The sequence below is a fragment of the Aulonocara stuartgranti genome (genome assembly GCF_965226115.1).
Source record: "Aulonocara stuartgranti genome assembly, chromosome: 7".
Taxonomy (NCBI): domain Eukaryota; kingdom Metazoa; phylum Chordata; class Actinopteri; order Cichliformes; family Cichlidae; genus Aulonocara; species Aulonocara stuartgranti.
The window spans coordinates 3,200,972-3,226,759 of record NC_138945.1 but is presented as its reverse complement, the minus strand read 5'-3'; the positions used below and the strand labels follow the sequence as shown (position 1 = coordinate 3,226,759).

The 25,788-nt window shown below is 44.8% G+C and overlaps 1 protein-coding gene across 4 annotated transcripts in view; it reads left to right on the top strand.

The window, feature by feature from the left end:
* Positions 1-25,788, top strand: part of cmip (c-Maf inducing protein) — a 51,580-nt gene that overhangs the window by 3,670 nt on the left and 22,122 nt on the right. Inside the window, exons 1-2 of one of the 4 annotated variants that reach the window (XM_082540904.1) lie at positions 1,987-3,358; positions 24,843-24,968. In XM_082540904.1, the coding sequence (XP_082397030.1) occupies positions 3,035-3,358; positions 24,843-24,968 (450 nt within the window). In that variant the 5' untranslated portion in view covers positions 1,987-3,034. Of the gene's footprint in view, positions 1-1,986; positions 3,359-3,505; positions 3,655-10,319; positions 10,434-24,842; positions 24,969-25,788 lie in introns of those variants that run through there. The other 3 variants (XM_082540907.1, XM_082540905.1, XM_082540906.1) reach the window with 3 other exon arrangements.

The following is a 25,788-nucleotide window of genomic DNA, read 5'->3' as shown; positions in this document are numbered from 1 at the left end:
TATCGTAGCCAGTAGACTTTTATAAGATCATGCAAAGTTTGCTATGTCTTGCAGAACAGCCTCATATGGAAATTTCAAGTTATTTTCCGCCATGTGATTCAGCTAATAACAGAAGGATTTCATCATTTGTGAAGCCATGCTGAAAATACTCAGCAATTTGTGCATTCATGACCTGGTAGGTTAGTTGTAACATTTGTAGCTGAGGGCTTTAGCTTCCAGGTAACAAGGAAATGACATAATTCACGTAGATTACTGATTGGCAGCGCTAAGTCAAAATTTCGAGTTATGGATACTTTTTTTTTAGTGGAGGCAACAGGCTTCCAAAGCCTCAAGAGTCTGGGAGAGATAATGGGAGATGGGCCGTAGAAGGCCATCAACCCAGCAGCAGGACTGGTATCTGCTCCTTTGGGAGAGGAGGAGCAGCGAGACCGCTGCCACAGCCCTATAAAATGACCTTGAGTGGGCTACTTGGATGCAGGTTTCTGACCAAATTGTCAGAATAAGACTCCACGAGCACAGGATGACGTCCAAACGTCCAAATGCCAGTCACACAGCACATGTGACAGATGTTATGGCACCTATGTAAATGTACATGCTTTTTGTAGCAGTTGGGTTTTTCAGTTCTCCTTTGTGGTGGCTTGTCACATTCTTGCTGATGAGACTCTTCGTCTGTCTTCGTCTGTCTTGCATGCTTTTGAGGCTATGCACAGATTTTAGATGAGGTTTCGGTTCAGGGACTCTTAGGGCCACAGGAAAGCCTTCAGCTTGCACCTGCTGACATATATAAATTCCCCTCTTGCCCCTGCAGGCAGTCTTTTATCCGTCAAGCTCGGGTCCTACCGGAGGCCTGGGAGCTTGAGGGTCCTGCGCAGTATCTTAGCTGTTCCTAGAACAGAGATCTCGGATGTTGTTCCCGCGCTCCGATTACCACTGGGACCACTGTTACTTTCACCCTCCACATCTTCTCCAGCTTCTCGTTTCCCTTCTTTCTGATGTTGCTGTCATCTGGTATCGCTACATCTATCACTACGGCCATCTTTCTCTGCTTGTCTACCACCACTATGTACGGTTGGTTAGCCATCACCAGTTTCTCCGCTCGATCACTCGAGAATGACTTCCATGTCATGGCGTTCCATGTATGCCCTGCCTGCTAGCATCTTGCACCCTGCTGTTATGTATACTTATTTTATGTTATGGAGCTTGTGCTCAGAGCTTGTTCCTGTGCTGCCATGATTAGTCCCTCTGTGCTGTCTTTCAGTTCAACTTTGTTCAGCCACTGGTAGGATTTCTCAATTATTAGCCACTTTAGTCACTTCTTCTATCAGATATGCTGTGCTCCCCTTTCTCAGGTTGCTGCTGCCTGAGGTATTCACTAAGCACACTATCAGTTGTGGCCATCTTCCAGATGTAGGCTACTCATGGATCTGTTGTTTCCTCCTGGACAGCGGCTCTGACACTCACTAGTCCTCAGCCACCTTTCTTCCACGTAGCACACAGTTTCAGGGTGCTGGATCTGGGGAGAAAGCCCCCATGTCAGTCAGAGTCAGTGGCTCCTATCTCCTCCTTTGGTCAGCTTATTATCCCAGCAGGGTACCTGATCACCGGCAGGGCTTAGGTGTTCATTGCCCAGATCTTGTTCTTCCCATGCAGCTGACTCTTCAGGACCCTCTGCAGGTGTTTGGTGGTTGCAGCTTTCATAGCAGCCTCTTCATGATACTGATTCATTTTTGCAAAAGATTCAGGTTCAACACATACTGGAATATAATGCAGTGAAGCTCTCAGGCTTTATGTTCTGCTTTCAAATAATCATTCCCAGCTGCTGTCATATTATCATAACTGCTGAGTCTATACACTTAAAGGGATCATTTACTTTTCTGTCCGATCTGGTTTCAGAATTTATAACAAATGATATCCAACATATAGGCCTGTAAATACAAATTTCTTCATTTTATGTACATAATGTATATTACTTTAAAAAAAATCAATCCCTTTCCTTTCTGTTCCCCATTTCTGTTCACAAAGTTGTCTCTGAGAGCCACAGAAAACGAACCTCTGCCTTTGCAAATGGCAGATGCATCTAATCTGGCTGTGGGGGCAGATTTCGATCAGCAGCTCGGAGCTGTGTAAACTGCCCGTCGCCTGCACGCATCAGCCCGCCAGCGATCGTCTTTTCCTTCCCTGGAAAGTGACGACGCTGCATCATTTCCTCAGAACTGGGAAAAGAAAATGAGGATTCGCCTGAAGTCGCTGCGCCCTCCTCCATTTTTCTGCGCGCACGGGGGAGGAGGGTGAGCGAAGCTCGAGCGTGCGCCCTCGGCAGACACTCAAGCGCAAAAGACACACGGCTCATCCGCTCACCTCCCCATTGACGTCAGTCCGGTGTCACATGAACGAGCGAGGACCAATCGGCTCGGCGCTGCCGGAGAGTGCTGGCTGCTTTACACCAAGATAGGGGGAAAAGACTGAATAAAAGGAAACCGTGCCAGTTAGCTTGTAATGACCACAAAATCCCACGGAGGAGCCCACGGTCGCCGCCATTGGATACTCGTCCCGTTTCCTCGTGAATCCCGCACGTTTCTCGCTGTGGATTATTGCGTTTGGAGCCAGGGCGGACGGAATGGATAAGGCCATGGCCCTAACATATTGAGTAGCTCGTTGGTGGCGGTGGTGGAGGGGGAGGCGAGACGCGCACCGTGGAGACAATTTATGGGGCATTGTGCGGGGAGGAAAATGGTGGATTATTTGCAGTGTGTCACGAAAATCTCCCCACATCTGGATCTCCTGCCTTGAGACACTGATCGGTGGCGTTTCTGCGCCTGTCTACAGTAACCGAGGTCGTGTTGTAGCAGTTGGTTGGTAGGTAGGTACCCCCCTCACCCCCCACCCCCAAGCTCGATCTGAACGACCTCATTTTTAAAAAAAAATTATTATTATTAATATTGGTTTTTTACATATTCATGTCGGATTGTCGTGTCGTGGCGACGCGCTCACTCTCCCCTCCTTGAGAGCAGAAACTGTTGGATTACAGACAACTATGGATTTCACCAGCGGCGGCGGCGTTGAAGGCAGCGAGCCGCACAACAATCAGTTCTACCAGTGCGAGGAGAACAAGCCTCTGCTGGCGGACATGTCGGAGAGCAATAACAACACGAAGCTGGGCGCGGGGCCGTGCAAGAGGTCCCTGCATCACTGCAGCAGCAGCGGGATGCGATACAAGCTGCTCCATGAGGGGGACATCCAGGTGTGCGTGGTCAAACACCCCCGCACCTTCCTCAGCAAGATCCTCACCTCCAAGTTCCTGCGGAGATGGGAGCCGCATCACCTCACGCTCGCGGACAGCAGCCTGACTTCGGCCACGGTAAGGAACCTTCCGGCTCACACACACACACACACACACACACACACACACACACACACACACACACACACACACACACACACACTTTCCTCATAATATGCTGCGTTTCACATTCCAGTTTTGCTGTTTGCCTTTTCGTGTCTGAACGCGCACCCAGATTACGCACAGTCTGCTGTTGACGCAGTTGGAAGAAGGCAGCCTGTCACTGCTTTCCCTCCTGCTCCTAATCTGGAACCCCTCCCCGCCACGCCTCCATCACTTCTCCTCACCTTCCCGGGACCCTGCCGGCTTCCCAGGTGCCTCTCTCTCGCTTTGAGCTCGTCCTTTGACTCCGGGAGGGGTTGTTGCGTTTGGGTTTTAAATATTAACAGCTGTGTTGGTATAAAAGCCATCTGTGGGGGAGGGGGGTTTAGGCTTTAGGTGTGTAACATGAAACCAGCTGAAGGTCTACTCCAGCAACCTGACCAAACAAAGCGCTGCTGCTTCCTGCCTGTCAGAGGGAGGCCAAGAGAAAGAGGATGCTCTGACGGGGTGACGTCTCTTTGGTCATGTGATCACATGGAGGCTCTTTCCTCTGCGGATGTGCAGGCCTATAGGTCCTGGTAATCAGCTGATTGAGCCAATGAAAACAGACCTGGATGGGATCTAATGGGATTGTTTAACCAGTAGACATAAAGGAGGAAATCCAGCAGCTTCCCCCTTTCAAAAGAAACAACATGGCCATTATTTTAGGAGCTGAAGAGCCTGGAGGAATCACACACTCTGTAATTACAGCATTAACTGCAACAGGACCCGCGTCAGTAGGGATCAGTTGTAATTGTTAGCAGAACAATTAAACCCTGTGATTTCCCCCTTCTGTTGTTATCATCTCGTGACATTTTCCTCAAAGCGTGTTTTATCAGCACACCTTGTTAAAGGCCCTTTGGACGTCTGCCTATCACACCCACGCTGGAGGAGTTTGCAGAACTGCTTGCTGCAGTGTGCAACACCTTGGCAGCTGTTATTATTTCAGAAAAGACTTTCCGATATAGTTGATGACTTTCTGAATTCATGCAAAATATCACATTCGAGAAATCGTAGAGCTTTCAGGGAAAATGGATATATATATATACGTCACGGCTCAACTTTTGCCTTACACTGATTGTTGGTCGCCTTTTTGCATTATCTCATGGGCGTAACACAGCAAGTCCGTGACACCCTGAGATATGTGCGAGGAATCAGGGGTTATATGCAAGTGTTTTCATTTACAGGATGAGGTATCATGAAACTAGCTGATTAATAGAAAAATAACGTGCAGCTCTTTTGATAACGACTCCGTAGTTATTTGTGTAACCAGCCTCTGCAAAAGCAATTATTGCGGTTAATTCAAAGTTACCACGTTACTGTTAACATCAGAGTTGCCCCTTTCCAGGGCACCAATATGAATATGTCCTTAACGGTGTGCCAGGTTAAATACCCAGTGCCATCTTGTGGTTCAAAGTGGGATTACACAAAAATACATCCCATATTTTTTTTGTAATTATCATTATTTATTCATTGTAGCCTCAAATACAAGATTTGTAAGAACGGTACTGATGTATGATGATGAAATGATACGTTGTCCTTTTCTTTTCTTTGCAAGACACAAATCGCGAACACATTTTCCCAACGTTTGTTATGTGCAGATATTTACCAGTAATTAAGATATTTTGATCAATGCAGTTAAAAAAATAATTTTACTGTCACATAAACTTCCCTCTGTTCCTGACAGGGAAGTTGCAGAGTGCCCCCTGGTGGGCAAAAGATGTAACATCAACACTTACAACATGGCTGAAGGGTGTTTCTTTCATCTCTTCTTTACTTTTTACATTTTCATTTATCAGCTGTTATAAATGCAGATACTGATAGAGCGCTGCTATATTGGCCCCACTTGAATTATTTTAATTTAAATTGATATTTTGTTGGTATTTTGGATGTAAAGCCATAGCAGATGTTTCTTTAAAATCTGCTGATAACTTCAGAAAATGTTTGCAGTTTGAAGTAATTGTATAAACTATAATTTAGTAGCTGGGAGGTGTGTGGGGGGGATTTCTTCGGTTTTTGACTTTGCAAATTGTAAAGTTCCAACAACCCTGGGGTGCCTCTGTCAGTGCGCCCCAGGCTGGCTGTGGCTACAACGTAGCTGCCATCACCAGTGTGTGAATGTGTGTGTGGATGGGTGGATGACTGGATGTGTAAAGCGCTTTGGGGTGCTTAGGGACCAGTAAAGCGCTATATAAATACAGGCCATTTACCATATTATCCAATATCTTGTATATATTAATTTAAAGATAACAAAGACATTTAAACAACACTTGAAATCAAAAAATATTTGAAAATGAAAAACTAACGGTTTTTATAAATGTGTAGTACACTCTGTACTGGGCTCAGCCTTAGAGATGGGGTGAGCTGCTCTGCCTTTCAGGTGCTCCATAATGGGCTGGCTGTGGCTCAGCAGGTAGAGCAGGCCATCTACTAATCGCAGGATTGGTGAGCCAATTCCTTGGTTGCTCTAGTGTACGTGGCAAAGTATCCCTGGGCAAGAAACTGAACCCCGAGTTGCCCTTGATGCATTGATTGGAGTCTGAATGTTAGACAGTAAGCAGCTAGATGGAGAAAAGAAGTGCCTATATGAATGTGCGTAAATGGGTTCAGTCCATGTATCGTTATCATATCGAAGGGATCAAGCAGAGGCATCAGACTAAGATGCCTCCCGGAGGCCTCGTAGGTGAGGTGTTGTGGGCACCTGTAGCTGGGAGGAGACCCGGGACACGCTGGACAGGTGTCCCTCAGCTGGCTTGGGAACACCTCAGTGTCCACCCCAGAGGAGCTGGAGGAGGTCTGGGCATCTCTGCTTGGGTGGGTCTGGATATGCGTCAGAATACTGATTAAAAATAACCACACTGAGGGGTCATTGTCATTGTCTGTGACCCTCGTGCTTTGTGAACACTAGTCGTGAAACTATTGCAGCTGAGAATGCAAAAACAACCTGCAGGTATCAGTTAAGCCTCCACCTTTTCATGCAATCTTTTTAGTTTTATTTTCAAAAGCATTAAAAAACAATAATTTTCTGATTGAATCTTTTAAAACTGCAAACTAGAAGTCAGTTCAGTTTGGACATTTCTGTCCTGCTCTGACAAACCTCCTGACTGCATGCTGTGTCGTCTGTTTTAATATGACATATTAGAAGCTTATTGGCTGATGTCTCATATGTTATCCTGTAAATCGCTCAGCAACAAACAGCCCTTCACTCAGCACCGCATATTTTCTTACCATACTGCAAATACCAAGTGGTGTCATTTATCACAAAATGTCTGTTAGCCTGCTTCGTTTCAGGAAATCTACCGTGTGACGTTAATGCTGCTTTGAATTATGTCACATGTGGCGTTTATTCAGAAATCCTCATGCAGCAGCGGTGCGCCTGCGAGCCGTCTCCTATTCTTTGCCCCCGTAGAGGCTGAAATCTGAGCAAACAGGGTTTTATTCAGGCCGGGAGCGTGAATGTGCACGTCCTCAGTGGAGTTTTTGTGCCCAGCGTCAAGCGGAGCCGGTATGTGGGCCGACGAACAATGCTGACCCATTTGCTCTGCGCTCTTCCAGCAGGGCTGCTTCCACAGAGCGTCGACTCTGCGTCTCCAACAACATCCCCACGCTCTGCAAATAACCGAGATGATTGTGAGGACAAAAAGCTCTGTGAAACTGAGCGCCGCTGCCAAGAGGGTTTCACCTGAATTAAATTAAAGTGGTTGCCATTTTTCTAAAATCCTTCTCATGCGTACACAAGTGTAGACAGTTGCAGTCGCTTAGGCTTTCACTCATCTGTTAAATGCTTTTTCTGTCTCTCGCTGAGTAGCAGGAGGGAGGGTTGTGACTCACTTTTCATTCCTTGCTTCGACAGACCTTCCTGCCACGGCTGTGCTCAGAAGCATAACCTACATCACATTTATGTAAGAAGGCTGCAAAGTGCAGGAAAGCACTTCCTATATCACGTCTCGCTCACAAAAGGCGAGAGATGAAAGGAACCTGATTATTTTGGGTTCATTTTAGATGGTGAGGTTGAACTTGGCATTTAAGAATCGCTATCTCGCATGTCCTTATAGGTGAAATATTTAGCAAGAAGCAACATCGCTGATCTATCTTGGTGTGCGTTGGTGTGACCCATGATGTCACTTTTAGAACAGATAAACTGGTTACATGGAACTTTATTTTTTCACAGCATTGTGCTGGACTGATTGAGTCGGAGCGTTGGAGACCATGTTTCCTTGATGGAACGAGAAAAAACAACAACAAAAGATGGAAAATGAACACAAATGCGCTCAAAATGACTGCACGAACACGCGACAAAAGAGCAAAAAGGACCGTAAAAGATGAAAAATGACCACAGCCTCAAAAAGACTGCAAAAGATGACCAAAAATGTTGTAAATGACATTTTTAGTCATTTTTAAGTGTCTGAAGAACAAACAAAAGGACAGAGGCAGACCTGAGGGACGTCCTGTTTCTCTAAGAGAAAACTAGTCTTGTAGGTGGTTTCAGGTGATTTGCTGTGTGGCGAATCCTAAAGTGTGAGCGGCTGAAGTCGCACAAACAGGTTTCACATTAATGAAAACACGTGCCTGTTATTCTCAGTCACTGTGTGGATGAGCCCGTGTGTTATTGTCACCTTGCTGAACGTGTTACACTTCGGATTAACTTTGAGTTGTAACACCTAACTCCTTCACGCCGAGGTGTCCAGCAGTGTCACGTGTGGGACGAGTGGGAGGCGTGGAAGTTTCACACTTGAGGGAGCACAGAAGAAACGGCGCAGAGCTGCATCTTTAAAGAAGACGTAGATCAAACTGATCCTCGACGACACAACTGCACTGCACGGAGCTGTGGGTGTGCAGCTCAGCAGCTGTTAGTGAGATGCTAACAGAGCTCTTAACACAGAGTCAGGCTCACAGTAAAGAAGTATTAGGACCTGCTGTAGCTTTACACTGACAATATAAATGATTCACCTCCATGAGTGAAGCAAGCCCAATTCCAAAACTCCTAAAGAGGACCTATTCTGCTGCACTCAGATCCATTTTACAGTGTAAAAGTTTAAAGGTAAACATGATTACATTTCACTAATTAGAAAACAGCAATTAGCTGCTGATTATACATTGAGAAAATATGCGTTCATAGTATTCTAGTTTTCATTTTCAGGACAGAAATTGTTTTTAAAAGTGTCACATCACTGATGCTTTTAGTTTCAGCCCAGCTGTTAGAACTCCCCTAGTTTCTTTAAAAAAAGGAAAGAAAAGTCAGCTAGACTTCCTGATGTGGTTGCTTAATGCGTCATTCAACTTCATAGAGCAGGCCTCAACGCCAAGCCACCTATCTCCACCATCTCTAAAGTAGGTCTAAGCAGCAGCTGATTGGTTATGATTTGTACAAAGACAGGAAACTCTGCTCTAGCCTCAAAAGTGATATCTTGAACCATTTTAAATGTGCCCCTGTTTTCAGAGATGCTTCTGCAGCGATAGATTTGATTACATCCAGACGCAGTCTTGAACTGCAGGACTGAAAATCCTGAACTTTTAATTGGATTTTTCCTTAAAAGTTTAAAAGTTTTGCACTCCTTTTCACGCAGCAACATATCGTACCGTCTTTAAGCTCTACACCTGGCTTGCATCCACAGCTGTGTCCAATTTAGAATCGGCGATTAACCTAAGAAGTCCGTGTTTGGTCTGTGGCAGGAAGCTGGAGTACTTTTAGAGAAGCCACCGAGGCACTGGGACATGCTAACTCCACACAGCAAGGCCTCCAGCTGGCCGGCAGTTTTGGGCCCAGATCCTTTTTGCTGTGCGGTGACGCTGCTAACCACGTGACCGCTGCCAATCCTGAAGCTTTTACTCTGAAGGTGGTGAAGAAAGCTTGTGCAGGAGAGTAGAGGATAAAAGTATACATCCAGATCAGCTGGTCACATGTTTTGCTCCCAAAAGCAGAAGGATCTTGTTTTTGCAGTTCTGATAATACAAAATGGCAAGAGAGTCCCAAACAGGTCTGAGCAGACCTCCCTGACAGGCCACCATACGTGTTCATACTTTAAAAAACGGATCCTCCCAGTCTGTGTTTGAACAATGCAGCCATTAGGCAAAGATCTGACTTGGAGTCAGGAATGATGGTGCTCCCTGCCATATTGATTTATGATATTTAGAATGGATTGGAATTGGACTCGTTCCCCTTATTCTGCCTTGTTATGTGTGTCAGCGAGTGATGGATAAAGTGAAGGAAAACAGAGAAAACCAAACGACAGAGTTTGTCAGGAGGGAGAAAAAAGAATGTAGACTGCAGCCAAGCAGCAGTTATTCTCTATTGTTTTTAGTCGTGTCTTTCAGGAAAACTGTGGGCTGTTTTTAAGGCAGCTGGGGAAGAAAAAAAAGAAGAAGCTGTAGTCAGTTCGGGCAGTGGGAAGTTGCACACAGTGCTTTTCTGTAGCCAAACGCTGTGAAACTTGTTTTCCACCTCAACTGAAATTTACATCCCCCCCCGCCCGTTTGCATTTTAAGCTTTCTCTGATGTCACACAGCAGCGCATTGTCTAATCGTTTGCATGATTTAGTGGCTGATGCACAAATGTGTCACAAGATAACAAGCAAGAGCTAATGGATTGTTCATGTTATACTTTCCGTACTAGCATAGCTTTGTGTAGCAGCTGTCTTTAAGTTAACTCACTGAGCTGTCAACATTTTAGTCAAGTTTTCCTCAGCCTAAGTTTGTCATTAACACGTTTCCATCACACTTTTCACCGTAGCGCTGTTTGAGTAGTTTACCCAAGTTTACAACCAGACCATGAGTGCTGCTGGTGGCCAAAACCATTGTGAGGAGGTTCTCAGTGCAGCATCAGTTGCTAGCAATAAGGAAAATCACTATTGGCTGTCCTAAAAGTCGCTAGAAGTTGCTAAATGACCTCATCGCCTAATTTGCATAATTGGTGACCCGAAATAGGCACTGGCGGAGTTTCTTTTTTGAGTGCCACCTCACTGGCGCTCCTTACCATTGCCACTGGATGTGCGGAAGCGACGCAGGAGACGAGGTAACCGTGGAGGTCGCCTTTGTAATGTTCTTATTCCTCTATGAATAAAACATCAAGAATTGCTCCTGGTGCTAGCTTCAGCTAGCTGTTTATTATTCCCTCTACCACGATCACTTCTTCTTCTATTCTGTATATCTTATTGATTCCAGAGCGCCCCCTGTGGGTAGCTTCAACAATAGCAACTATCATTACAGCCTTGTCAAACTGAGACTCAGGATCTCTTGTTTTCCTCATGAGCTTCGCTCAATTTGTCGATCCTGCCCGCTACTCTTGGTGCCGTTGCGTGCTTTGGACCCGGTGGACTCCTGCTTGGTTCCTGTTGTGGGATCTCTCGAGAAGGGTTCTGCAAAACCCTCTCCTCTCCGACATCTGCGTTGGCGTGGAGTGGACCAAACAAACCTCCGACCTGTGGATCTGGTTGTTGCTGCCTCGGAAGCTCCCGAGCCAATTCCTCTCAGGTTGGGATTAATTAACGCCCGATCGGTGGCAAATAAGACATTCATTTTGAAGGAATTTTTCGCTTCCCATGCACTGGATTTTCTTTGATTCCACCCGGTGAGTTAAGTGCCTTTTCTGAATTACTGCCGGCTGGTTGTGCCTTTTTTAGTGTTCCGAGAGTTTCTGGTCGCGGAGGAGGGCTAGCTGTTGTTTTTAAGGCACATCTTGACTTTAAGCAGCTATCCCCATCAACACGCCACACCAGTTTTGAACTCTGTTTGTGTGAACTGGGCCACTCGTCTTCGCTGTTGTGTGCGATTGTTTATCGGCCCCCAAAATATAACAAGAAGTTTTTATCCGAGTTCTCAGAGTTTCTTGCTGACTGTGCATCACGGTATGACCAGATCCTTTTACTTGGTGATTTTAATATACACGTCTGCTGCCCGGGGAAGCCCCTGGCCAAGGACTTTCTGGACTTAGTGAACTCTTTTAACTTTATTCAGTCTGTTAAAGGTGCCACTCAGGAACGTGGTCACACACTGGACTTGGTTTTATCACATGGTTTATCTGTCCAAAACGTACTTGTCGAGGATGCGGTGTTCTCTGACCATATGCCTATTTTATGTGATATTGTTCTTTTTAATCCTGTTCTTAAGCGTGCTGTACCTGCTCGATGTTATCGTGCTTTTGGCTCAGATACTGCCGAGCGGTTTTCCATATTGTTTGACCAATTTATTTCTTATCCTCCTGAGTTGTCCATCTCAGATGGATTAGTTTCTTGTTTGGATTCTGCTTGTAAATCTGTCCTCGACGCTGTCGCTCCTTTTATATTCAGACAATGCAAGCCAAAGGCTAGTCCTTGGCTAACTGATTTTACCAGAGCCGCTAGAAAAGAATGTAGAAGATGTGAAAGACGGTGGAAAAAAGATAGGCTGTGCGTCTCTATGGAAGCTCTTAAGACTAGCTGGAAAGTCTATCAGAGAGCAGTAAAGGCTGCCAAGCACTCCTATTTTTCTCAACTTATTGCTGCCAGCTCGCAATACCTTCGTGTTCTATATAACACTATAAATTCTGTACTTAATCCGGAAGGCTATATTCTTTTGCACTCTTCTGCGGTTATGTGCAATAAGTTTCTTAATTATTTTGTGGACAAGGTTGCTAGTTTGAGACCTCCGACTCTACCTATTGCTGACCCAGCCATGCATGGTTCTTGCTCAAGTCTGTTCTCTGCTTTTCTACCAATTGTTTTATCTGATTTAGAGAAACTTGTGTTGAATGCTAAACCGTGTGGCTCTCCAAATGACGTTGTTCCTCCCCGTTTTCTTAAAAAGGTATTTCCTATCATCGGACCACATATTCTGAACATTATTAATACTAGTCTTTTGTCTGGTCAAGTACCTAGGGAATTTAAGCATGCAGTCATACATCCTTTACTTAAGAAACCAGGCTTAGATAGTTCAGTCATATCAAATTTTAGACCGATCTCTAAGCTTCCCTTTCTTAGTAAGATTCTGGAAAGGATTGTTTATACTCAGTTGATGGACTACTTGAATGACTCTAAATTGTCAGAAATCTTTCAGTCCAGCTTTAAGCCATTCCACAGCACGGAGACAGCCCTCGTAAAAGTTATGAATGACATCCTGATAGCGACAGACCGTGGTAAATATGCAGTGCTGGTCTTGTTGGACATGACAGCTGCATTTGACACTGTGGATCACGATTTGCTGATCTCCCGCTTACAGCACGGTGTGGGAATTACTGGTTCGGCACTTTTGTGGTTAAAGTCCTATCTTTTAAATAGGACATTTTGTGTTAAGTTGGGGTCGGCTTCATCCTCTGTGGCCCCTCTGCTTTGGGGTGTTCCACAGGGATCTATTCTTGGGCCGTTATTGTTTTCATTGTACCTCTTGCCCCTTGGCGCGATTTTCCGAAAGCATAAAGTGCCATTCCATCTATACGCAGATGACTGCCAGCTCTACTTACCTCTTAGTCATTCTGATAGTCTCCCAACTGGACCTCTGCTTGACTGCCTTACTGATGTCAAAGCATGGATGGCAAACAACTTTTTAAATTTTAATGATCGGAAGACAGAAGCAATTTTATTTGGCCCAAATCGTTCTTCTCATACTCTGGATGTTGATCTTGCAGCTTTGACTTCCCAACTAAAGAGTTCGATCACAAATCTCGGAGTTAAAATTGATTCTGCACTCACCTTTGATGACCATGTAAACGGGGTGGTAAAATCAGCATTTTATCACCTCAGACGTTTATCAAAGGTTAAGCCCTTTCTTTCCAAGCGTGACTTGGAAAGCGTTATTCATGCCTTTATTACCTCACGTTTAGATTATTGTAATTCTCTTTTAACAGGGGTTGGGCAGGGCACTTTGTCACGCTTGCAATTAGTGCAAAATGCTGCGGCACGATTTTTAACTGGTAGAAGAAAATTTGATCACATCACTCCGATTTTGGCCTCTTTACACTGGCTTCCAATTGAATTCAGGATCCGTTTTAAAGTCCTTTTATTGGCTTTTAAATCTCTAAATGGTCTGGCACCTGTTTATTTGTCTGACAGCCCCACGTCCCCACTCGTTCCCTTCGGTCAGCTGAGCAGTTGCTGCTTTCGGTCCCAAAGTCACGGCTGAAACTTAGAGGAGACCGAGCGTTCTCTGTTGCCGCGCCGATGCTTTGGAATAACCTTCCTCTCCATATTAGACAGGCTGCATCAGTGCCAGTTTTTAAGTCTTTATTAAAAACCTATTTTTATTCCCTGGCTTTTAACTCTGTGGGTAACTGACATTTTTATTTATTTTTTTATTTTTTTATTTTTATTTTTATTTTTTTATTGTTTTTTTTAACTTTATTGCTATGTCTATTACTATGTGCATATTAGTATTGTACAGCACTTTGGTCTACCAGGTGTGTTTTTAAAGTGCTATATAAATAAATAAATGATGATGATGATGATGAAGTAGTTTTAAAACTTTTGATCCACAAAAAGTAACAGTGAAAGAAGACTATTTTTAACCATAGCGTTGTTAACAAACTACATTAACAATCAAAATGGTCATAGCAAACCTCACCAGAACAGCGTTAGTCGAAATCGGATGTACAAGATGGAGTTGATTTATTTTAGACAAAGAAAACTGTACATTTACTGCTGCTCCCACCCTGCATTACAATCAGCGCGGGAGCAGCGGCTTCGCTAATGCACCGTTCATTAGCGGTTTGAACGTGTAGGGGTGAACTCTGATGGCAGCTGGGGGGGGACTGCTGCCTGAGGACTATCTGCTGCCTTTGGTAAGGGCGAGGTGCCCACGGCAGCACCCGTGCTTGTTGAGTGTGAGAGCGATACTTGCTTTCACGTCAGAAAGTCGTTATAAGTCTCCAGTAACACCAGCAAAAGTCGCCAGATTTGTCGCTAGTCGCTTTTTAGAAAATTTTTGCTAAGGGGGTCTGAAAACTCACTAAATGTAGTCGCTAAGTTGGCAACACTGGTTGCTAGCGACCTCTAGCAACCACTCCCCAACCGGATAGGGAATGTGCATTTTTCCAACAGGGGGCAGATCCCTGCGTGACTGAGGTCTAATGTAACACTGAAGAGGCTAACACCAAAGAGTCAGCAGGTTGGAGCTGTTTCTGCTACCCCGGCAGTGTTTTTTCTTTTCATTTGCGGCAGTTTTTGACTGAACTGCCCAAAATTTGAAAAAGAAAAGTTCAGATGACATTTTCATCGACTTCATCCTCTCTTAAACGGTCGTGTGATTTAATGCACGTGTTGTTTTTTAACTTTATTCGTCCGTCTCCAGCTTCACGTGTGTGTGGAACATAGTAACAGCAGGGAAAAGTGGATTCAATGTGACGGTAAATGACAGGAGCATGCAGTAAAGACTCCCACACTGAGATGAAAGGAAACGAGTGCAAATAAATCAGCCAACGTATCCGTGCATCGTGTGAAGGTGCTGATGCAGAGTTTGTGCTTTGTAGCCTGGATTCCTTGTGCTGTATCTAATAAAACAAGACAGTAAAACGGCTAAATGTATTGATACGGACCAATAGGCAGATTGATAGACTAACCAGAGACAAGCCAGTCATTTCTTTGATTAATAAACTGCCTCTGAGTTTACTCTCTGCATCTCTTTACCTCGCTCGTACAGTGTTCTCTGGCTAAATAAAAAAAAAAAAAAAGAATAATGTAAAAATAAGCATGTGTTTTTAATGAGGGGGAAAAAAAACTCTGGAGTGCTTTAAGATTGCAGTATTTTACCGTCAGCAGTGACCCTAGCTATTTGGAGCCAACATCAGATGAAATGACTGGTGAGAAGTCTGGTTAAAAGCCCAGGAAAAGGAAAAAAATCAGTTTTTCCATTCTAAACAGCTGTTGCTTCTTTGTGTTGTTTTTGGCTGCAGAAACCAGAACAGTAAGAAAAGCACGCATGCATACAGAATGACGACCAAACAAGCATTTGTTCGTCGAGTTGTAGGTCACGTGACCTCATGAACAAGTTTGTGTCAAACTCATAGAAGCGATGAGTGTCGTCTGCAGATGTGGAGGACGAGCTGGCAAAGAGGAGGCTGACGAAAACAATACTGGGGCTACGGTGCCGTGTGGGAAGCAGGAGTCACACGTGACGCCTTTAAAATGAACACACTGCCCTCCTCTCATTGGTGCCTTTTGACCTCATCTGCCATTACTTTACATTATGCTCCGCTGTGGACGTGAACAGCTGGAGTGACAAAAAGCTGCCCATTCAGAGCCTCACGCTCGCCGTCTAATGACAAAATTTGCAGACCTCGGTTCAAAGTTTCAACCGAGACGTGGAAACGTGACGCACATTTAGAAAACATTTAAAGTAGCGTTCAAGATTTATTTAACCTCCTTTTTATTTGTGAATGGCAGGAGGCAAGAAATCCCATTATTGTGCTGTCAACGCCAAATGCTTAGAATACGCAGGATCAAGTAGTTCACGTGGTGGTCTTGGAGCATCTTCAGCAGAAATAAATGAGTGACTAAGCAAAAGAAAACCTCGGTAGTGTTTGTTGCATTGATGGTGCTGTGTACTGTACGTATTTCTGAATTAATAATACATTAATTACAAAGCTTCAACCAAGCATGTTCCTGTTGTTGAATCATCTGCACTGATATGAAAGATTTTTATTCATATAAGAAAAAAATCAGCCCTGAAACCTGATGAGTCAGAAAAACAAATCACGGCTACACTTTCACAATATATGGCAACTTGATTTGAAAAAGCATATATTTAAACAAAAAAGTGGAGGGACGAATGCGTTTCAACACTGCTTTTATTCAGGAAGTGACTGCAGCAGTTTGGTTTAGTGTTTGGGGGGGTCAGAACCGGTGCCCGATGCCCCTGATGTATTGTCTGGCCTTCTTGCTGGTGACGTCTTGAGCTCATTCATCACCAGACCACAATGAGCAGTGAAGCCATGGCCTCAACGTCAGGGGCAGTATCGCAATCTAATCTTAAAACACAAAAACACCACCAAGGGAACAAAACCTTGAAGGCTAAAGTGAATTTGAGTGTTGGTTCAGAACAGACTGTCAGGCAGTTAAATCGCTGCGTATTTATATACGAAATGACGTTACTCCTCAGTTTGTCTGCACGTCTTCAGATGCCATTAAAAGGTCATAAAAGAAGCTTCGAATCCTGTGTGTTAGGATATTTACAGGCTGGAATTCTAATGTGTTTGATCAGTGTTTAAGTTGTTGTCGTCATTAATGATATTACATTACTTGCCATGTTAGATTAGAGCCATAAAAAGGGATTCGGTTACACTGCTGCTTTACCTGCAGAGACGGCGAAGTCATCAGAGCACTTCTGCGCTGCCAAAGATAAACAGCCCTCTGAGTTCGGCATCCACATGCTGGTTTTGTTCATAGGGTGTGTAGCCTGCTGCACATTTACCTCAGTGTATTGACTTTACAGAGATCACTGTAGCATCTCCTCCACAACGTAACCAGCAACAAACTCATTAGTCTCTCTGGGTGACGGTTGAAGCTGCTGCAGTTTCGGAGCTTTAGCACTGACATTCAGCCAGAAATCAAAGTCACTACAGGACAGTTTCAGTGCCACGTGAAGCCCTGTGCATTCATACAGATGGCATTATGTGAAAAGCGGCCCTGTACAAGAGTGCACCCTGCCTCCTGCGCCACAGCGGCTGGGATAGGCTCCAGCTGACCATGACTTGAGTAGGCGGAAGAAAGTGGATGAAAAGTATTTAGACTCTTTAGTGTGAGGAATAGCTGCTACATCCAGCAGGTAACGAGGTGCAATGATAGAAAGTTTGCAGTTTGTCGCAGGGATGCTGTGTGTGCAGTTAAGCAGGTCTTACATGTTACCTGCTAAACAACTTGTCAGTGAACCGTGCTGCGATCATATCTGCATTCTGACGTATCGCTCGCTCTGCTGCTCCAGTATTTCCATTAAATACCTGAACAGGAGAAGGATATTCAGCCACGCTTTTCACACTGTCTGATGTAACTGCGTGTCTGCGCTCAGGTCTGTTGTGTGTCACAACACCGAGCGTCGACCTGCTGCGGCGGGGAATAACGACAGCTCACGGCAGGCCTGTTTTCCACAGCAACCTTCCTCCACAGTCACAGCAACGTGTGCGTGTGCATGTGAGCTTCTCGAGTGTGATTTACAGTTTTGTTTGGGTTAACGTTCCGTTTGGAGCCGGAGTCGAGCCGCTCACGGAACCGCTGCCAGGAACCGCTACACCCATTATTACTGTGCTGTTTGTTTAGTTGTTGCTGCTTTTTGGTCAGTATATCCTGATGTCTCGCTGGTGTTAAACACACTCCCTAATACCGCTTTAGTTTTCAAATTAAAGGCTAATCATATCATTTGTGTGCTGAGCACATTCCACATACTGTTAGCGCAGGAATGAGGGTGAGGAATAAATCAAAAACAGCTTTCCAGGATCTATTTTTATCTGCTTGTATTTGAAAATGTGGCAACAGATGATGTTCTGGTCGCTGTCCCGTCCTAAAATGAACGGCTTGTAAAACTTCTAAACATATGCTCCAAACTTAAAGTGACACTAACCCGTTCCTGTTCTTGTAAACTTAAATATTACTGAAGAAAAAGAAGAGAATGTGCTCGTTTTTCTCTCTTTTTCTAAGAAAACTTGTGGTTTGTGGAGAATGTTTACACCCATTTTGTGCTTTTAGCCGAGCCTCAGGGGCACAAATGTGGCAGTAAAAACCGGTGTAGTTGTTTTGGAAAACTGACATTCCTCCTTTGACTTTTTGGTCTTCGAAATTATTTAAACTAGCAATTTATTATTTTTGTATATTGTATACTGAGAGGATATCAAAGACCTGTAAGACTGCAAATATATATCTAATGTAATACCAGGATTTGTTGCTATATAAATAAAACAATTAACATAAATGATGAAGATTTATGACGACTTGAATCAGTCATGTTTGTTAAATGCGATTCGTCTTGATGCTGGAAGCAGGAAGTGGACGTCCCTCTGTCTCCGTCCTCAGTCCTGCACATGCAAAGCTCTGCTCTTCTTTCTGCTGCAACACTGCGAGTTGCATTAATCAAGTGCAGCGTTAAGCTACACGTGTAAATATTAACACCTTCAGTGAGTTTGGTGCTGCTGTGTGCACACACTGTTCCCCCACATGCACCGTCCCGCGTTAAGTCTTTGCTGGAGGGGTTCCTCATTTCCTGCTGTAGCGAGGCCGAAGCGCTCCTTGACTCTAAACGTTTCTTGGAACCGTGTCAAGCCGCAGCGCACCAAACGCTGGGGCGGCCCGGCCGGCCGGCTTGTTGACAGTGCGCCGCGGGTGTGTTTACGAGCTGCGGTTTGCTCGTTCCTTCGCAAATGGAGAAGTGCAGCGGCTTATCGTTGAGGGAAGTGACTCTAATGCTTTGAGTCGAGCAGCTTTGCACGAGTTCTGCTGTGTGACTAAGCCCTTAAACAGAACACGTGACATGTTTATGTTAGCGTGTGATCAACCTGCTGGTCACGCTGAGCGGGGGTCTCTCCGTTACCGTAGCCGCCCCTCAAATCTGGGTCGCCGCTGAACGTCCATCTGCTCGGGAAAGGCTGTTATTGGTAAATAAGAGCACGCAGGAACACAGGATGTGAAAGGGTAATGTTTGCACGATGACAGGAACAGGAAGAAATGTGCAGCCCTCCAAAGCCTGCTTTTCCTCTTGCTATCTGTCTCCAGCAGGAGGGCTGCGGTTGTCAGTGTGTGTAGTGCACCAAATGGTGTTGACTGCAAGACGCCAATAAAGTTTCTCCAACCAGACTTCTCTCAGTTTCCTCAGTGTTTCTAGATACGGTGACATATCTGACATCCTGCGTCATTATATCCTCTGTTTGTCCTCATCTGTTGTCAGTACGCTCAGTGATATGACTTACGTGGAACAGCAGAAACATGAAGTGAAAAGAGGAAGGTGTGAGGGAGAGGGAGGAGAAGGTAAAGGAGTCAAAAGGAGGTGGTGAAAGTAGGTGAAATGGTTCCAATCCAGTGAAGAGAAAAAGTAAGAGGAAGCAGAGGAAGGAAAAGGAAGAAGGATTAGAAAGTAAATGAATAACCGATGAGAATGAAATCTGGAAAAAATGTATTGTGTCGTAAATGAAGGCAGAGAGAAAGGAGCAGTGGAGGATGTTGAAGGAGAGTTGTAAAAGAAAAAGGTGGTCGAGGTAAAAGGAAGTGGACAAAAGTATTCAGTCAGGGAGGAGAAATTAAAGATGGATGAAGTTGGAAAGAAAAGAAAGCAAAGAGAAAGTAAAGAATGAGATGTTAAGTGAAGGAAGTGTAGGAAGAGGGCTTTGTGAAGGAACTAAGAGACGGGGAAGGCTTTAGGAAATGAAAACAAGGAAAGGGGAAACAAGTTGGGAAACAAGACACAAGAGAAGGAAGTAAATTGGGGAAATGGTGAGAGGATGGGGGCATGAATAGGAAATATGTCAAATGAAAAACATGAGGATTTGTGGACTAAAAGGGGAGGAAAATACCAAAAGGTGAGGAGAACTGAAAAAAGAGTTGAAGGACGGAAGCGAGAAATAAGCTTAAGGAAGTAGAAGCATGAGAAGGAAGGGGGGAAAGGAAGGAAGGAAGTATCGCTGGATGAGGAAGTAAAAGGAGTAAAACAGGAAGTAGATGTGTGGAAAAATAATGTTAGTCGACGTTAAATTTGCATCTGAGGTTTTTATCTAGAATTTTTCCTTTGAGAAGAGCAAATAATTTCCATTTTTAAAATAAATGGTTACATATAAAGTTACGTATTAATATCCTGTTGAGTTGTGGATTTAATTTGCTCAGGCTGACGACTCACATTAGCTTTCATAGTTCTTCCAGGGGTGAATGTGCTACAGTGCTCTGGCCTTTGTCATTGGCCTGTGAAACACCTGCCAGGTGACTCCTCACACCCGTTCAGTCAGCTGTTTGAGTCGCCCGCAACTTCCTCTGTCACCCTCCTCCGGTTTCTCTTTCTTTGTCTTTCTCTCTGGCTGCTGATGCGCTTCCTGCTTTGACTCATCATTCACGCCGTTTAAAAAAAAACAGAAAACTCCTCCTTCATGCGGCGCTTTGCAAACTCTACTCAGTGTATCGACGAGCTGTCAGGGCTGTAGAGGACTGAGTCAGGGTTTACAAATGCTGACACAAGGTCACACCACACCTGAAAGGTAAAGGAGGAGGCACGCCCCACACCCTGTGCTTATGTATACTGTTGCATGCACAGAAAAGCCAACGCTTCCATGCTAACTCGAGCCTTTACTTGAGCTGGCACGGATACTTGCAGAGGAGAAACTGAGATCATGTGTTATTTAATGACGTCGTCATATAAGAGAGCAAAGCACCTCCTTACCTGGTACTCGCATGCATGTACCCACGCCTCGCTACCGAAATGTGGGAAAGAGATGTGGTTCTTCACATGAGCGAGCATCATTTCATATCCACAGTGTTACATTTTTAGGGATGTAAAAATGTGGCCGATAGCCAGCTGTTACAGCAGAGCTTGTACCTGACGTTGCCGCACTCCTGAACAGTGCCACATGGCAAAAGTGACGCCACATCCGCCGTCACAAGCCACACTTTGGTCTCCTTTGAGCCACGCAGTCGTGCACCGCCTTGGTTTTGTAACCTCGAGCGGGTGCCGTGGATTGAAATGCAAAAGTATGATCGTTCTGGTTTTCGATGATACATCGGCACAGAAGACTTTCTGGAAAAATCTTTGGAGAGAAAAACGATCTTTGTTCCCGGTTTTAACTTCTCCTCCACCTCCTTTCCCAGTGCTGATGGGGAGGTTTCGACTGTTGTCTTTTTGTCTTGTTTGGAGCGACACTTCAAACATCCCTTTCTGCTCGTTCTCGGCCCCAAACACCCGTTTGCTCCAGTTCCCGTTCAAATTGTTTTTCGTGATCAGGAGTCTTTTTAAATGAGGACAGATTCAACATCGCCAACTCAAGGAACTGGATGCCAAAACCGATGGGAGACAACAGATCAACATCGACCGCTGCCACGGTGATGTCATCTTGTTTACTTATTTGTTGATGGCTGTAAACAAGACAAAAGCAGATACCAATGGTCAGCCAATAAACGGGCGCATCGCTACAAATGGTGTTTAAAGTCTACTGATTTACATTTTGGTGGTTTTGAATGGAAATCTGTCCATAATCCTGCCAGTGATGCAGAGGTGATCAGCACAGATGAGCCGAACGTTTTACTGTAAAATATAGTTCATGCGTCACGGTCTCTTTCTTTGTGTCTTATTTCCTCCGTTCTCCTTCCATCACTGCTCGCTGTCTGCTTCTCCCTGGAAACAAAAAAACATAACATACATCTCCATCCTCTTGTTTCTATAGCAACGCAGCAGAGCGGAGAGGAGATGAGGAGCCGTAGCCTCCTCCAGCCCTTCTCCGTGATGAGAAGCACAACAGAAAGAGACAGAATAAGCCAAAAAAAAAGAAAAGGAGAGGTTTGGGAATAAGATGTAAAAAAGAAAGAGGAGGAGAGGGAGAGGAAAGGGTAGAGAGAGGCAATCAGTGCTCGCTCTTGTGCAGGAAGGAGTATCTATGGTAACCTCGGCCGGTTATCAGAAAATTGAAGTCTCCTCTGTTTGTCTCCGTTCTGCTCTCCCTCTGCCTATTCAGAAATGCATTTATCGTCTCCTTTAGCTCCCGGCTTCATATTCTCCTCTTAATGTTGCAGTTCATCTTGTTAGTGTGTCATGTGCGTGCAAAAAACCACCGCAAACACTATTTGGCAGCTTTGAGACATGCAGACGGAGAGGCGGAGGGATGGACAGAGGCAGGGGCTGAGGTTTACTCTTCCGAGGAAATGAGACATCTTGCCCAGAATCAATATTTGCCGTGGACGTCGTCTGTAATGAAAATCCCGCACGGGTGCAGGCGCACAACAGGTATCCTGTGTGCGGGGAGGCGGGGTTACACCGAGAAGCCAGCTCACCCATCGGTCGTGGAGGGAGGTGTAAATAAAGGAATAGCATGTACGTTCTTCACAGAGGGTGGGGTTGGCGGAGCTGTTTGTTTGCTCTATAGAGAGAGATGGACGAGAACCACCTGTCTGCCCGAGCGGGCTGCAGAGGGACGCCAGGCGTCTGCTGCTGCTGCTCTCGTGTAGCTGCTCAGATGTGTTTGTGTTTACTGGAGCTGCAGACGTGCTGTTTATCTGTGTGGAAGCACACGCAGGGAAGAAGATGCAGTGGAGTCATGGAAGGATGGGCCTTGTATACTTTTAAAGTCACTGTTAACAAATGTCTCTGGAACACTAAAAAAAGAGAGCGAGAGGCCCCACGTACAGAAAGAGTGAAAACACAGCTGCAAAGGCAAACGCCACAAAGCTACACATGTTCAGCTCATTCAGTCCGTTTTATTTAGACTGTGCCTGTTCACTGCAGCGCTCGTCCTTAGGTGCTTTAAAGACTTCAACTGGAGACAGAACCCAAATGAACAGGCGGGAAGATCCTGTACTGGAACCAAAGCAGGAAAGAGAACAGAGGAGCCAGACGACGGCACGCAGTAGTGCTTTGTAAAAGAACGAGGGGCGGATTGAAAGCGCTCAGAGCATCATGGGAGGTCTCACAGTGGCCTGGGCGTATGGTTCAAATTCACCTGAAAATCAAAGGATGACAAAAAAAGGCCTAAAGATGACTACAGGGAGGTTGATGACATCCGGAAAAGGCTTCTTTGTCACAAGTTGTTACGAGCACACTGATACCAAAGCATGTGCTATTGTAATCAGATAAGAGCAGATTTTCCTGGGATTTCATCAGAAACATTATCTGAGGGGCAGATGTGGCGCTCGCAGAGGCCTGAACTGAAACGTGTAGATTTACTCTTCCAGTGAGCGCTGAAATGAAATGAATAATGCTTCTGCTGCCCACCAACGATGTCTGTTTATGTGGCGTTTCTCAGTTATGGTTGAATAGTTTAACTGCTGCATTATTTGTGCTTTAAAAGAAGAAAATGTGGCTCGAGTTAAGCTTCCTGTATCTGCCCGCCTGCACTTTTATGTTATTAATACAATAAACAGGAAAAAAAGGAGGGGGTGTCCTTAACTTTAGCCCGTCTCAGTCAGGTGGGCAGCTACATGTGTGCTACTGTATTTACATTGTTACTACTGATACATAGACCTGGTTACTGCATTATTAAACCTACGTCTGACGGAGCAGATCAGCTGTGGTTCTTTCCCAGTTTCATTCTCAGTCAGCAACACGCCAAATAAAGCAGGTCAGCTACCACACTTTAGTCACTTCTCTCTTTAGATGCCAAACTTCATGACGTTTTTGCAAACCCGGTGTTTTGCAATCAAGTCACCGCGAGAAAGCCAAAATGGAAGTTGTAATGTGTTATCTGTGTTTAACCACTGGCATAAAAACTCAATCTGTACAGTTTCACAGATTACAGAAATGGCTTTCAGAGCGGGACGTCCTGTGTGTGTGACGAAGTTGCTCCCAGTGAAACTTTTCACACTCGCTCTGCCGCCCTGAGAGAAAATGTTGCCTCTCCACTCTGTGTTTTCCAAAGTTTCTGAAGGGAAATGGCCTCAGAAAAATGAAAAGCAAAATAAGGACGATAATTCCAGCAGAGCTATGCAGAGAAAGCCACTACAGATGATGTCCACTCGGGCCATTTGTGTGGATATACAGTTAATCTTGCCATCGACAATAATTGGTCGAAAATCACGCAGTGACGCCGGCGTCTGGGAAATCAGCTGATGATTCATTTGCTGCTGTTTCTGCAGTGCTGGCCGACACTCGTCTTATTTTAGAGTGGCATTAAACATTTCTCTTCAAGCTCCTCCTGCGGGTTAGAAGATATACAGGCTCGGTTTCCTTGTGGCTTTCTCTCAGCCTCGTTATTTTTATCTGCTTGGCTTCCCCCGCCTCCCTTTCTCTGAAGACTCTTCTGTTCCTGAGTCCGGAAACTTGTGGTCATTTGTCAGCGTTTCTGTAATCATTTTGAGACTAGCAAACGGGTTGTGGCGTGTTACTCGTGTGCACTGCGATGAGACTGCGATCAGAGCTCTGCCATCGCACCAAAGGGCCTTTTCCTGCATGCGCGTTGAGTTAAAGCTCCGCCGTCGTGTCTTTCTGGCTGATGTTTGTGTATTTGCGTGATTAATGGCTTTTGCTAAATTGATTTTCCACTTTGCTCTTGCATTCGGTGAATGTTTACTTGGAACTAAATCAAATGTCACCACAGCTGATAAAGATTACTCTGTGTACTGTTTTCACAGCATTTACCACTCGGCTGTATTTGGAGGTTTTGTTTGGCCTCGTGTTTACCCAGGGCAGGTTAGCCTGGGATATGTTTCTTTTTGTCTTTCCAGCTGACTGCCAGTAAAAAATAAATGCCTTTTTCTCCTCCTGCTTTGTTTAAATATACAATATGTGCTGTAAATGTTAGACAGTGGCAGACTAATATCCTCTTGCTCTTTCCCTCTCTCCTCCCCAGCCCACCGGTTACATGGAGACATCATTGCCCTACAGCTCCATAGAGGACCTGCAGCTCCTCTCTTGGGACAATGCCCCAAAGTACTGCGTGCAGCTCAGCTTCCCTGGTGGCACCGTCCTGCTGCAGGTAATTCATTATCATTATTACGACTATTTTCGCCTCCGCCAGGGAGGTTATGTTTTTGGTAGCATGTGTGAGCTGTGAGCAGGGTCGTGTTAACGATCCGTCACACCGAGGGCTCCGAGGTCGGCCGAACGATTTGTTGGTCAAAAAGTGAGAAAAAGACTTAACATTTGGAAACAAGGTTGATGTTGTCAGCATGTAGATATACACTTCATATTTCTAACTAAACATTTAACCAGACTTAACAACAAGTTACCGACCTGACATGTCTTAAAAACGTACAGAGTGTATATTTAAATAGGTTTCAAACAGCAAAAGCGCTGCAAACTTTATAAATACTTTAAAAACAAAGACAACAGAATGAAAATGTAGAAAACTGTTCTCACAAATGTTAATGCTGTCCAGAGAGGTTAGTGGATGTTTTCAGTGTTGCACTGATTGTTGCTCTAATAATTTTAGCCTCTTGTGTTCAGCACAATTAGTAAATTACTAAGAGCAAAGTCCTCCGTGCAGCTGAAGTCTCATGAAAACGTAACTCTTTGTCTCCTTCGGAGCGTATCTGTAACTAGACAGTTTCTGAAACTAGATCAAAACATTGTGGTTGATTTGCACATTCCAGGAACTCACGGTCAAAACACACTTTCCACATCTGGTTGCGTCAGCTTGTCAAATCTGATCTGCCCTATCCTACTACAGATCCTTATTTAAAGGTTAAGTTTAAACTTGATCACAGTTGTACATCAATACAACGCTTACTTCACTAAATGACTACAAAGCGACACCGGTGACTCCAGACCAGCTACAGTGGAACAAACCTGGGAGC